The sequence below is a fragment of the Mesoplodon bidens genome (genome assembly GCF_964165515.1).
Source record: "Mesoplodon bidens genome assembly, chromosome: 8".
Classification (NCBI taxonomy): domain Eukaryota; kingdom Metazoa; phylum Chordata; class Mammalia; order Artiodactyla; family Ziphiidae; genus Mesoplodon; species Mesoplodon bidens.
The window spans coordinates 14444771-14458408 of NC_138165.1; the positions used below are offsets into that span (position 1 = coordinate 14444771).

Consider the following 13638-nt stretch of genomic DNA (forward strand, 5'->3'; position numbering starts at 1 on the left):
TGTTCCCATAGAACTTTATAAAACAGGTGGCCGCGGTGGATTTTTTAAGCCCTGTTCTAGACAGCTCCATCTGGAGCCCTTGATCCGCCCCAAGCATGGGAAGGTAGTCCTGATTCAGCGCTGCCATAGCTCCTCATCGGGTGACCACACAACAGCCAATCCAATTCCCTGCGCTCTGGTTCCTGATCTTCTAATACAACTGTGGATTGTCTTCAAGGTCCCTAATGTCTAATACGGAATGAATCTGCACTTCCATTAGATTCCGCTCATACTCAGCACGTCATATGTAAATTCATGATGCCCTCTGAAGTCTAGGAAACAAAACGCAACACCCCACACTGCACTGGGCTTTTCTAATTTTTGTCAACAGCCCTCCCTCCTTATCCTCCGTATAACTCAAGCTTGAAACATTAGCCATCTTTGACTTTTCGCTAGTTTTCCAAAAAGATATCATCTCAAAGACTACAGCATCACCGTGTCTACTGATTCCTTCTTTCCGTTTTTCATGCCTTCCCCTGGAAGACACCTTATCACCTGACACAGTTGCCCCCATCTCCATGATCTCCTGTTTCAAACACTCCTATAACTCACTAGCGTATGTATTTATCTTCCTCAACGTCAATCCCTGTCACGACAGGCGCTGCCACAGCTTTCCCAGTCAGCCTTACCTCTCATTCTGGTAGTCAGGGCACTCGACCACAGGACTTCAACTGACCTCTCCAGCTTTAGCCCCACAGTCCTCAATAAACCCTGAGCTCCTTACAAAGCTCAGCACCCACATACTTACTGCTTATGCCTGGGCTCCTACCGTGTCCTCCCGCGGGACGGAGATGCCTCAGTACCCTGCACCCAGGGTCTGCCACACACTTCCGAGGCTGCTCTCCCCAGCCCTCGGCTGCCAGCATCCCCCTGATGCCTGTGAACCTGTGCTCACACGTCTTACAGCACACAGGCCCGTACCTTGGACAGAGTCATCTGCGTCCATTTTCTATCCCCACCCTCACCCCAGAGAGTAAAAAATCATAAACAAGGACTATCTTGTTCCCCATAATCTTTAACACAATGTCTTTCAATAATAGGTAACCAAAAAATATTTCACAGCTTTGGTTTTTTTTTCTATTCAAAGTGATATGAACTCATTCCAGAAAACTGAGGTAATACGGAAGAGTACACAGAACATAAAGTCAGCTGCAATTCTACTGTCACTGATTTGGTAAGCAGATGAATCTATGGCAAATCTACAGACAGATGTACATAGCAATGAGCTTTTTTGTTTATCATCTTCAAGCTTCCATGGCATTAACATATATATATAGCATCATTGTGAATGGCGCCATGGTATTCCACGGCATGGGTACCTCACCTAATAACGGGCATTTAGGTGTCTCCAGTTTTCATCACAAAAACAATACCAACAAAAAAGCCATAATGAGCATCTGTAAACACGTATCTCCACTCCTTTTCACGCGATAAATTCCCACAAGATGACTTGCTAATCAATGGATATACAGATACAGATATGTGTGTGTATGCATTTTGAAGTCTAAGATTTCCTCAAATGCCCATTAAATGGTTGTACCGACTTACATTCCCACTAGCAAAGTGTTAGAGCAGTGCCACTTTACGTGCACATGAACCACCTTAGGGCCTTGTTAAACGTGCAGACCCTGATTTCTCAGCTCTGGGGTGCGGCCTGAGGGTCCACATTTCTCCACGTTCCGATGTGCCATCAGTGCTGCTGGTCCTCGGGCCGCACGTTAACGAGTGCGGCGGCAGAGCGCTGGTTCCCCTCCCTCCCCACCAAATCCCCTCGGGCTTTGTCTATCACTTTTCGTCAGTTACTAGCCAGGTTGCACACCTTCCTTGTACATGTAGAAGCCATCTGTACCTGCCCTTTTATGCACTGCCTGTTCATGCTCCTTGCCTGTTCCCTATTGGGGTGTCTGCCTTTCTGACAGATTCAGAAGGGCTCCTTAAGAAGATACCTGTATGAGCAGCTGCGGCCTCCTGAACAGCTGGCTGAGACAAGATCTGCCTGAGCCGGTCCTGGTGGGAAAGCAGAGCCCGGCCCGCCTTCAGAATGTACAGCTTTAGCTGCTGGTACCTCAGCAGGTCCAAGGCTACGTGTCCTGTGGGGGAAAAAAAGGACTCAGCAGGAATGGAACACGCTGCTTGGGCTCTCCCCCTCAGCAGCTGTACAGCCCTGAGGAGGGCACTGCCCTGAGGGACTCAGCTGACCATGTCAAAGCCTGTCCATAACGTAGGACTTGCCCTTCCCAGTGTTGTGGGTAAGCATCCTCTACCTCCCTCATGGCTTCTCCCTTTCCCGCTCCCCATGCATTACCTCGGGATGGGGCGAGTATTAGACGGTTTAACACAGTTAGAACCATGGTAGCTACTGCCAGTATAATCAAATATTTCCCAAACTGCTGACATTTCAACCAGATACCTACATCACAAATAAAATACTTTCACCTTGTCTTCCCAAGGCGCCTATGAGACACTTTTGTCAGATACTCACAGCATACAGTTCTCTAACTCATCAAAACCAGCGCACCCTACAGAATCTTATCTAAACAAATGACGGCAGTAATGTCCACGGAAAGCCCGTGGGGAAGCCACCACAAGGATGGTAGGCAGACCACAAGGAGAGCTAGACCACAGTCACAGCAGCAGCGTTCCAAAGCAGGACATGCTGGAGGCCATGGAAGGCAGCGTGGGGACGTGGGAATGTGGGACGGGAGGACACAGGAAGAGCCAGAGGTGCCACTGGGGCACCAAGCTCAAGTACCTGGCGGACAGGGTTATTCACTGTGACAGGAAACACCGGCTAAGGGACACAGTGAGTTGAATTGTTGACGTGCTGTGGTTTACATGCACCCGGCCCTCTAGCCAGAGACGTGAACTGGAGATCCAGAGTTCAAGGTGTTCACCGTCATAAACACTGCAGCAGCCATTACAGGAATGGGGAGAAATGGGTGAGAAAACTCAAGAAGGGTGGGCAGAAAGATCAAGAAGTTATGGGTGAAACCGCAAGGATTTCCAATGTGCAAACAACAGTCAGGGAGAAGAACTCTCAAAGAATATGTGAGGGGCCACGTAAGGAAAGTCCAGTTGAGCAGTGGAAGAGGAAGAATTCAAGCACGAGTGGCCTTGGTCTTCGACGGGTGGCCAGCATCCAGACACCACGCGAGGCAGGTCCAAACACACAGGCCCTGCTAGGTACGGTTGTGCAGAGGCCAGGGGGTAGATGGGGAGGGGGAAAGAACACAGACCCCTCTTCAAAGAGTGTGCGCAGAATAACGCTGGCACCGGGAGGTAGGGATGCCTGGGTTCTTCAGGTGCCACCCCCGCCATGGCATCACGCTTTGCATCACACGCTCTCATCTCCACACCCACCGTCACTCAACCAGCGGCCATCCATCTGAACCCAAAGACTTCAGCCGTGACAGAACCTGCTCTGACAAAACAGCAAACACTGTGCAGACAACACTAGTTAAGACTGTAGCTGTTTCATCACAAAGGGCATGTACTGACCTGCAAAACCCTGTTTAGGTGACTTCTTTATTTTGTGTTTTTCCAATCTGCTTCCAGCAAGGTTCACCAGCTGAGCCCAGACCGAGAGCATGGGCTCCGTGAAGGGCAAGTTGGTGACGCTGAACGCCGCAGCAGGGAGCTGGAGAGGGAGCACAGAAACCTTCAGAGTGTGTCCGACGAGAAGGAGAAATGAATGCTCTGAAAGTTATCATAACTACGAGTCTTAATTCTGAAGTAACACACACGTTCATAAGCCTTTCTAGATCTGAAAATAATTGTAAAAAGACGACCCCAAAGGCAAGATCAAGGCTTACATATATAGTAAATATAACCTAAATTAATTTTTTCTTTACCGACTTGTTAAACAATAATTACATCGTGGTGGTAGTTATTAACTTCTTAGGTATTTTCTATACATTTCAAATTTTCTACAACATGCATATATTCCTATAGTAATCAAAAACAGTATTTTATTGAAAGATATAGGCAAACTGCACTTGGGTTACATCAAAGTCATATAAATCACTCACTTTCCCTATGGATCCCTAATTCACAGATTGAAGACGACAGTGGCTGCTACATAAGTCATGTCACTCAACACAGTCATTAAGCATTTTCAACGTGAAAAAAAGATCATTTTTTTTTAAAGGAGTCATTTTTAGGCTTTTTTGAAAGTTGAGTCGTTCAATAAAAAATAAATTTCATAAATTCACATTTTGAAAAAAATAAAACTAACTTATGCTTACACAGGACCCTCTAAATTGCTAATGCCCTTTCGTGTCTTTTGAGGCTAAAATAAGCCACATGAACTACTAATCTATATGCAACCCTGTGAGATAGGCCCTGTTAATCAAAGGAAGAAAGACAGATGGTCTTCCTCAAGTTGGGTAGCTTCCTAGAAGGCCAACCTCAACTACAAGAATCAGGCTCTTCCCAGGTCTAGCATAAAACCCCTTTGCCTCATTACCTAGTAACCCGAACACAAGTTCACCTACTGGCTTCAGCTGATTCAGTGGGCAAACGCGACACGTCCGCATGTCGGAGAACTGCACGGTGATTTTGCCCTTCGGGGTGATGCGAGTCACGGTGCCTTCTCCAAACTCATCATGCATGACTTGTCCCCCTAGTCGCAACCGACCGTCAATGCCTCCAATCACAGCCAGGACTGCCATGAGGCCCCCCACCTCAGGGGTCTCAGAGTCAGGAAAGTAGTCCTCTAACAGAGCCTAATGCAGACAGACAGCAAGCTTGTAGACGAGAGCCCAGGGGCTGCCTGTCTCCTACACACTTGCAATTAAGCCGGATTCACTTTTACGTTAGTTTCCTCAATAACTTTTTCCAGTAAAAAATATTTTAAAATACATCCTTGAACAAAATACACAGCGTTTAAAAAGGTAACTTGAAAGTTAAATCAGCATTCTACGGACAAAAACTAGCAGCTGTGAAAAGGCGGTGCGGCACCCACCCCCTCTGCCGGCTTTCCCGCGCAGCCGGCGGTGACGGAGTGCAGCTGCGAGTTGATGTACTTGTTGATGAGTCCGGTCCACTGGCCCAGGGAGTGCAGGGTGCGGAGCAGCGCCACCGCCTCCTCCGCCAACGTGCTGCTGTGCGTGGCCGTCAGGGAGGCCTGCGGCCGGGCCCTCCGTCTCCTCAGCGTGGATTCTGCAAGAAACACGCGAAGGAGGGCCTCGTGACGCCCTGCTCGCTTACCCAGGACACCGGTAAGGGGGAGAGCTGCCCACCTCTGAGGAACGGGACATCCGAAGAGCAGGTGGTGAGCAAGCGCCCCAGGAAACCGAACAGCTTCTCCACAAGGCACTCCATGTCCCTTGCCCGTTCCGTCTTGTCCCACGACGGAAGTACCGCTTGCAGTAAATGTACAGCTAAGATCTGATAAGGGCAATTGAAAAGAGCGAGCATTAAAGAAAGCCGCTGTCTGACACGATTAGGAGGTTTTACTTTATTTTTTGTTCCTGTAACACAATTAGTCCATGTGAAAATTCTAATATTCATTATTTTACAGCAAGGTAATTACGTCCAAGTTGATTAGCGATATGGATTATCAGAGGTTAAAAAATAAGCTCCATTACACATGCAGATATTCATTTAATTAAAAAATAACTCCTTTTAGTTTAATTCTTCTCAAGACAATTATACCACAGCTCCCGTGAAGCAGATCAGAGCAGCTGGTAGGATTGATCATTGCATAGAAAAGCAAGTCAGCTAAGGCTTACAACTGAATCAATTTAAAATAATCAATTTCCTCAGCCTCTGAACTCTAGAAAACCTACTGTGTCAGTTCCAGTTCTTTTCTGCCCTCAGGCACCGAACGACGAGGGCCAGCTCGATGCCACCTCTGATGGGGCTCCCACAGTCCCACAACCCACGCAGAGCGGGGATCAGTCCGGCAGCACCATTACCTGCCGCTGCAGCGAGGCGGCGGTGAAAGGCGCGTGTCCCTCCACGACCTTCGTGAGCAGCGCGATCCAGGGCGGGGAGCTGAGGGCGGCGCACATGTGCGGCGTGAGGGCGATGCTGCGCACGAAGCCCAGGGTGCACCAGCTCCGGTGCTGCTCCCGGCTCACCAGCCTGCTGGGGGAGGCTGCCGGAGCAAGACAGACCAGCTTGGTACCCCACTTCCAGAAATAAATGCCCAGTACAACTTTTAACTTACCTACGCCACGTTACTTTCAATAAATAAGCTCCTTTACAAATATATTACAGTTTCAATTATTCTACATGAGAGGAACAGGAGGACTTGCGACTTAGCTCAAGGAACACTTTACATTTTAAAAATCTTTAAGGTGCATGGAGCAACTCAAACTCGCTCAGGAATTTCATCTACTTACTGTCTCTAAGCGGTAGGAAAACAATTCACAATTCAATAGCAGTTATCTGCGGGAGGACATCTGGTACAGGCTGTAAATCTCACATGTTTTAAATATCCCCCATGAGCTTGTTTATATTTGATCTGCATCCTAAATTTCCAATCCAAGTTTAAGAAGGCTACGATAGGAGAATGAGAATAAGAGGCTTTCACAGGGCTTAGTTTACCCGCTGGGACTCTGCCGAGAGCATGACCCTATCTGCTCCTCCCCGGTCTCCACCAGTGGACACCTGGGGCTTCCGGGCCCTCCTGGCTGCCAGAGGCCCTGAGGTGGGGTCACGCCACGTGACCTGCTCAGATCCCGGACCAGCTCTCACGGCCCAGCCCTCCTGCTCTCCAGGCCTCCAGGGACACCACCCTTCAGACATGCTCTCTCCCACACGCAGTCACACTCACCCACACACGTGCACAGGCACTCGCACCCCAGCACGTCTCGGGTACGCACTCTCACCGCCACTCACACTCACTCACACATACCCGGTTACACACATCCACACCCACACCCACACTCAGTCTCACACTCACGTGTACACACACACATGCACTCAAACCTGCACACGAACACACACACACGTTTGCTCCCCTCCCTTCCTCAACTTCTCCCACACTTACACATACTCACGTTCACATACTCAAAACACTTTTGTAGGCTGAATTGTATCCCCCAAAATTCATGTTCACCCAGAACCTCAGACGTGACCTTCTTTGGAAATAAACTCTTCACAGATGTAAGTAAGGTAAGGACTGAGATGACATTATACTGCCTTAGGGTGAAGCCCAAATCCAGTGAAAGCCCTTACGAGAGGCAGAGAAGAACAGAGGAGGCAGCCAAGCGAAGATGAGACAGAAACTGGCATGATGCGGCCACAAGCCAAGGAACGCTGGAGCCACCACAGCTCAAAGAGAAAACGAGGGGCCCTCCCCCGGAGTGCTGGGACGGGGCACAGGCCTGGCGGCACCTTGATTTTGGACTTCCGGTGTCCAGAATTCCGAGAGAATGAAGTTGTTGCTTTAACCCACTGTGAAGGGTTGAACTGTGTTCAGTCCTAACCCCTACTACCTCAGAATGGGACCTTCTTTGGAAACAGGGCCATGGCAGATGTGATTAGTTTACATGAGGTTAAACTAGATTAGGGCGCGTCCTTAATCCAATGTAATTGATGTCCTTATAAAAAGGGGAAATTTGGAGACAGACACACACAGGGAGAATGCCATGTGAAGATGAGGGCAGAGATCTACAAGCCAAGGAATGCCAAAGATTGCCAGCAAACCATCAGAAATTAGGGGAGGGGCCTGGAACAGATCCTTCCTGCCCTCATAGTCCTCAGAAGGAACCTGCCTGGCTGACACCTTGGTCTTGAACTTCTAGCCTCCAGAACCGCGAAGAAACAAATTTCTGTCACTGAGGCTGCTAGATCGTGGTACTTTGATGTGGCAACTCAAGCAAACCAGTACACCACATCTGTGGTAATTCGTTACAGCAGCAGCCCTGTGACACTGACACACACACCCACACTCCCCCACATGCACACACACACAAAAACACATGACAAATCCACAGCCCACTTCTGCCTCCGTGGCCCACAACTGTCCACCGCATACATGTCTTGTCTGCCGTTCCACTCTCCACCAGCATTCGCAGCAGCCCACACAGGGTCTTGACGGCTTCGCTCTGCATAACTTCAGCATGGACTCCAGCGGAAAGGCAAAGAGTCTGCAGTAAGTTTACAGTGCTGGTAAGCATCACCGCAGTGGGGTGAATGTTCCTTTCAATTTGTTCAGCTTCTGAAAAAAAGAATCAAAATAAGGAACTATACTCCCAAATAAACTGGAAAATGTCCCTGCATGTAACTTAAGGGATTTAATATCACATTCTTCGTTTCTCACTGTGGAAAGGGAAGCAGCTCTTTGCAATTAAGGACGGAATTCAGGATGCACAAATGCTCACCCTAATCAGCTCTGGCCCCACCTTACTCAAAGGAAACAAGCCTTTTAAATTGCAGTTAAATTTTTTAAAGCAATCTCAGCATATAGTTCAGAAGCACTAAAACGATTTCAAGGTTCCAACTTATCAAATGTCAAAAGCTGGCTGCTGATGAGCTGGCTATGCCCCGACGAAGATGAGGTGGCTGCCTCCAAGGAGGCGGAGCCTGGTGCTCACACATCCAGGCCATCGGCCTCTGGATGAGGAAGACACGACTGGGCCACCTCTCTGTCACTCGGCCTGCCCTGCTCAGGGCCCACCTTCACAAGCGAAGCCCCCAGGCAGAGAGCTGGGAGGAGGGACACCTGGCCTGGACACTGTCGGATACAGTGATAACAAACCAGCACCAACTATCTAGGCAGGGCCACACAGCTTCCCGCACGCTACTCCTAACATGCCCAAGACAGAGGTCATCCGTTTACATCTGACATGCATGGAGCAGCCTGCACACGCGATGGGCACAGAACACAGCCTGTGCCACCTTCCACGCCACCCCTTCTCTAGCGAGCTCAGCCTCTTGGGTCTCCTCTCCTAACCATAAGAGTGACCTTGGGAGCCTGCCATGCTACACATACAGCAGACGCCTGAGCCCCAAGAATCAGTGCCAGCCTCCTAGACAGTCTCACCAAGATCGGCATCCCAGGGTCTTTCAGACGCGTCTCAAAAAATGTCATGAAGCCCTCCTCCCACAGCCTTACCTCTCCTTCCAGGGTTAACTTCCTGAGGTCACTCTACGTTCTCACCCTCACTGTCTCCAAGGCAGTAAAGTACTGACTAACTCCACATTATGTGCCACATTCTGGGGGAAGGTGAAAGAAGGAAGACACGTGCTCAGGGCACGGTGAGGCAATGCCCGCAACTCCAGGAACAGGCTCAGGGACACCAGGAGGCCCCCCAGAGGAGAGGACACAGCAAGCCCCCCACTGCCTCACCCCGCCCCCCACAACTGTCTCCGAGGCGAAATGGGGAGTCAAGTCCCTCAGAATCACCTGGGGCCTGTCAACCGGACCTTCAGGGAAAGCCTGACCTACAGAGCGCCTCTCTCACTCCCAGATGAAAGGACGGGCAGCCGACACACAGCCTGCCAGGTCCCCCGGGCACCCACCGGAGTCGTCCTCCGTGTCCGAGTCGTCTGCCGAGGGCTGCGCAGAGGCCGGAAGCTCCGCCAACTTCAGGTCGTACTTCCCCTCCTTCCCCATCCTGTAGGAGTTGGTGCTGCCTGTGTCCCACTGGACCCTGATCCAGCCGTCCTCGCCAAGCTCGCCAATCACGCGGCCGAGGCCAGGAGGAGGTCCGTCCTGAGGAAGCCAAAGCAGAGACTGGTTAAAGGTGTGCGGGCCTGTCTGTCACAGGAACACTGCCTGTAAGGGGGGCTGCAGCACTGGACACAGCCCCCGAGTCCACAGGGGGCTCCTAACCCGCCTACGTGCCCAGCTCACATCATCACTGTAAAGCGAACACCGGGACGAACGTGCTCGCATTCCTTCACCAGAGAGGTGAGCGGGGAAAGTAGCACCTCAATGAGCGTGCTCTCTGAGCCAATGCACAGACCAGACTTCCCAGCCTTGCTCCTTGGCCCCTCAACCCCTCCTGGGGCTTCATGAGGTCAGACACCTCCAACGAGCACCAGTCTCCCCTCGTTTTCCCCCAGATCTTAGAGTGAACCTCTACCTCTCATTTCTAGGAGGAGAAGCTGTTTTTAGGATGCTGCTACCTGTTCCAGTCACTCTGATCTCTGAGATGATTCTCAGGAGGCATGTGCTTAAGAGTGAGGCTGAGAAAACCTGGACGTGACAAGAACGCTCCACATCACGGAAGGGCGAGCGCCGTCCTCAGCTAGTGGCTCCAGTACCGGCGCAGAGCCCGGCCCCCGACCTCTACTTGGGGCGACCTGACAGAGACATAGGAGCAAAGTGCTGGGGGAGAAGCGGAAAGATGGGCACCACCCCAGCAGGTGCCTGTAGCCCCTGGGTCCGCACGCCTTACCGGCACACGGCCGTGAGCTCACAGAGGCGGTGCCAGAGCTTTCCCGACATGATTATTCAGGTGAGGGTTACTCTCTCCTGCCCCCTCTCATGCTTGTTCTGGGCTGCGCCTCAAGTCGAGCCCATGCCAGGAGCTTCCTGAGAAGAGTCGCCACTCCTCATAGACTCGATCCTGTTCAAGGGCCCTACAGCAGGCCGCTGCTGCTCTCTCTACTGGTTTTGAGATTCTATTCACCTGCCCGGAGACCAACAACTACATCACCTGTCAATCACACATGTCCTTGAGTGAGGTGGGTATTTATTCCAGTTTCCACCTACTCACAGCATGCAAGTCAGGATGTGCAGAAGGTGACTAACGTATGGCTGATGTGTTTAAGTCAAATCTCTAAGTACCTGATCACCCCATTTCCAGTCCACGCCTCTCATGACCCTCGTTCCAATCTTCATCATGGCGGCCAGCTCTGGCCCTGAAACTGGGAGCTGTACCGGGGCTGTTTCTTTCCGTGTCTCTTCCAAAACTGTGGCAGAAGCTCCTCGGGCGGAAGAGTTCATGTCTTCTTCGACATTATCACAACTAGGGCCTATCAGAGCACCAAAAACAGCAGATGAGCCAGTAAGTAGTTACAACTTCCTAGTCTTGATATATGTTTTTAAAAAAATATTACGTATGAATGAAGGTAATAATTGTAAAGAATCCATAGTATATTTTTTTACCTATCCAACAAATACCATGCAAAATTTCCTGATGAGAACTAAACTTTTTAAAAAGGTTAAGTGGAGGACAAAGTATATAAATATGTATCAGAAGATGTAAAAGATATAAAAATTCTAAGAAAGACATAGACTCTGTTTCTAGGAGTTAGGCCCCACTCCAAAAAACAAAATGATTTTATTAGAGAGACACTCATCACTCACATTTTTATTAGAACAGAAAAAGAAAAAATAACCAGCTAAACGTTTCGCAGTGTGAGAGATTCACGAACTTTAGTTACAGTAAAGGACACAGCTGACAGAGCAGGCCTGACACTGCTGTCCCTAGAAAGCCTGTTTGCAAGTTGGCCACCAGCTGGCCCCTGGGAACCTGGATTTCGTGAGGGCTCCCACCATCCCCTCACTGCCAAGAATGCAACCCTGTGCCTGAACTGTTTGCACAAACAACACGGTCTCTGCTGAAACCTGCTTCCTTCTGGGGGGGCTGAAACTTACTCAAGTGCCAGGCAGAGACGCCTGCATGACCTGCCCCAGTGAAAAAGCACAGAGCACGAGTCTCCACACGTTGCATGTGAAGACAACACTTCACGTGTGTGGTCACAACTCTTTGCTGGGGGAAGGAAGTGCACCCTGTGGGTCTCCACTGGGAGAGGACTTGTGTCTAGTTTCTTCCAGACTTTGCCCACATGCCATCGTTGATTTTGCTTTCTATTCGTTCACTGTACTAAACTTTAGCCCTAAGTATGACTATATCTGGAGTATTGTGAGGCCTGCTAGCGAATCATGAACACTGGGGGTGGTCTTGGGGACCCTGACACAGGGACGACAGCCACGGGATTCTCTAGAACAACCCTGAGTCCCTGAGATATTGCAAAAGCTTTGTTCGGTACAAGGAAGAATGAAGGGATGGGACATGATGAGTATTGGGTCCCTGGTGGCCATGGAACCACCCATAATATAAAACAGAAGCTGACCCGTCAGCTGTGAGAAATAAAACGTACTAATGTATTTGAAAACAGTAAATTCAACCCCAGGAGCCAGCCTGCTGGACTGAGGGAAGGGAAGGCACATCCCTGGGAACCCTATGGTCTTTGTTCCGTCTCCGCGAAAGAGGAAAAAGGGCCCCAAACATTCCCAAAGCTGGGCTTGGGTGGGTTAAAAATGTAAAGTTTGTGCTCCACTCTCCTCCAAGAGGGAGAAAAAAAGGTTATTCAATTCCCAGGTCTGGAGTAAAAGCTTTAGATAAACTGGAGGGAAAAACAGTCTTTTCTTCAGCCTGGCAGTGCCTCTGTGAGGCCCCAGAAGGGGCAAGGGCTGCATTCCATCTGGGATCTCCCCTGGCAGCTGTAATGTTAACCCTGTAAATGCTGAATTTGCTGCTGTTTTACATTTTGCAATAAGAAAAAAAGGAAAATCTTTTTTTTTTTTTTTTTTTTTTTCTTTTTGCGGTATGCGGGCCTCTCACTGTTGTGGCCTCTCCCGTTGCGGAGCACAGGCTCCGGACGCGCAGGCCCAGAGGCCATGGCTCACGGGCCCAGCCGCTCCGCGGCATATGGGATCCTCCCAGACCGGGGCACGAACCCGTATCCCCTGCATCGGCAGGCGGACTCTCAACCACTGCGCCACCAGGGAGGCCCAGAAAATCTTTTTTTTAAGTGGCTTTGTATTTTGTGGCTATTGTATGTAGATGTATACATAAAACTTAATATAAAACATATGCTTATAATTTCTTGTGTGAAAGAGGAATCACCTTGATCAGAGAAAGCAACAAAGATAGATATGTATGCATTGGACACAACTCCCTGGCTTTTTGCAGGCAGTAGGCTGATTGGAATTTAAACTCTTGAGTGCTGTTAACAGAGGAATCCCCCATAATTAATGATTTGTGCTATGACTTTTACCTACTGGAGTCTCTGGAAAAAAGGGAGACAACAGAAAAAGAAAGGCAATTTCTAGATGGAAATACACTTTCAAGATTTTTAAAAACAATTTTTAGTTGCTAATGAGGTCTGAGAAATCAGATGTTGACTGACGGTATGGCGTGTATTTCTGAATGGGTCGTGTGGGCACAAAGACGGACAAAATCGAAGAGCTTAGGAAAGCCTTGCTCTTTCATTTGGACTTGGAATACTGGCCCTGCAGTATCTCAAAATTTCAGGCAAAGAACAACATTATAAACCAATCAGATCTAACAGACACAAAAAGAGCAGAAGACACGCTCTTCTCAAGGACACAGAGAACAACATCCTCCAGGAGAAACGGTACGTGAGGCCACAAAACAAGTCTCAATAAATTGAGATAAGTAAAATCATATAAACTGTCTTCTCGGACCACAACGGAGTGAAACTAGGAATTAACAACAGAAGGAAAACTGGAAAATTCACAAATATGTGGAAATCAAGTAACACACACTTAAACAGCCAGCCAAAGAAACAAAAATCACAAGAGAAATTAATACTTTGAGACAAATGAAAACAAAAACACAACATACCAAAGCTTATGAGATGCAGCAAAATCAGTGCTAAGGGGGAAAT

The 13638-nt window shown here is 49.2% G+C and overlaps 1 protein-coding gene across 3 annotated transcripts in view; it reads right to left on the reverse strand.

The window, feature by feature from the left end:
• The window catches only part of HERC2 (HECT and RLD domain containing E3 ubiquitin protein ligase 2), a 224127-nt gene that overhangs the window by 102020 nt on the left and 108469 nt on the right, over positions 1 to 13638 (reverse strand). For 2 of the 3 annotated variants that reach the window (XM_081241778.1, XM_081241776.1), the window contains exons 36-44: positions 10787 to 10974; positions 9514 to 9706; positions 8027 to 8209; positions 5958 to 6139; positions 5280 to 5427; positions 5003 to 5199; positions 4533 to 4763; positions 3538 to 3676; positions 1986 to 2129 (exon numbers count right to left, since the gene is read on the reverse strand). In XM_081241778.1, the coding sequence (XP_081097904.1) occupies positions 1986 to 2129; positions 3538 to 3676; positions 4533 to 4763; positions 5003 to 5199; positions 5280 to 5427; positions 5958 to 6139; positions 8027 to 8209; positions 9514 to 9706; positions 10787 to 10974 (1605 nt within the window). The remainder of the gene's footprint in view (positions 1 to 1985; positions 2130 to 3537; positions 3677 to 4532; positions 4764 to 5002; positions 5200 to 5279; positions 5428 to 5957; positions 6140 to 8026; positions 8210 to 9513; positions 9707 to 10786; positions 10975 to 13638) is intronic. The other variant, XM_081241777.1, reaches the window with a different exon arrangement.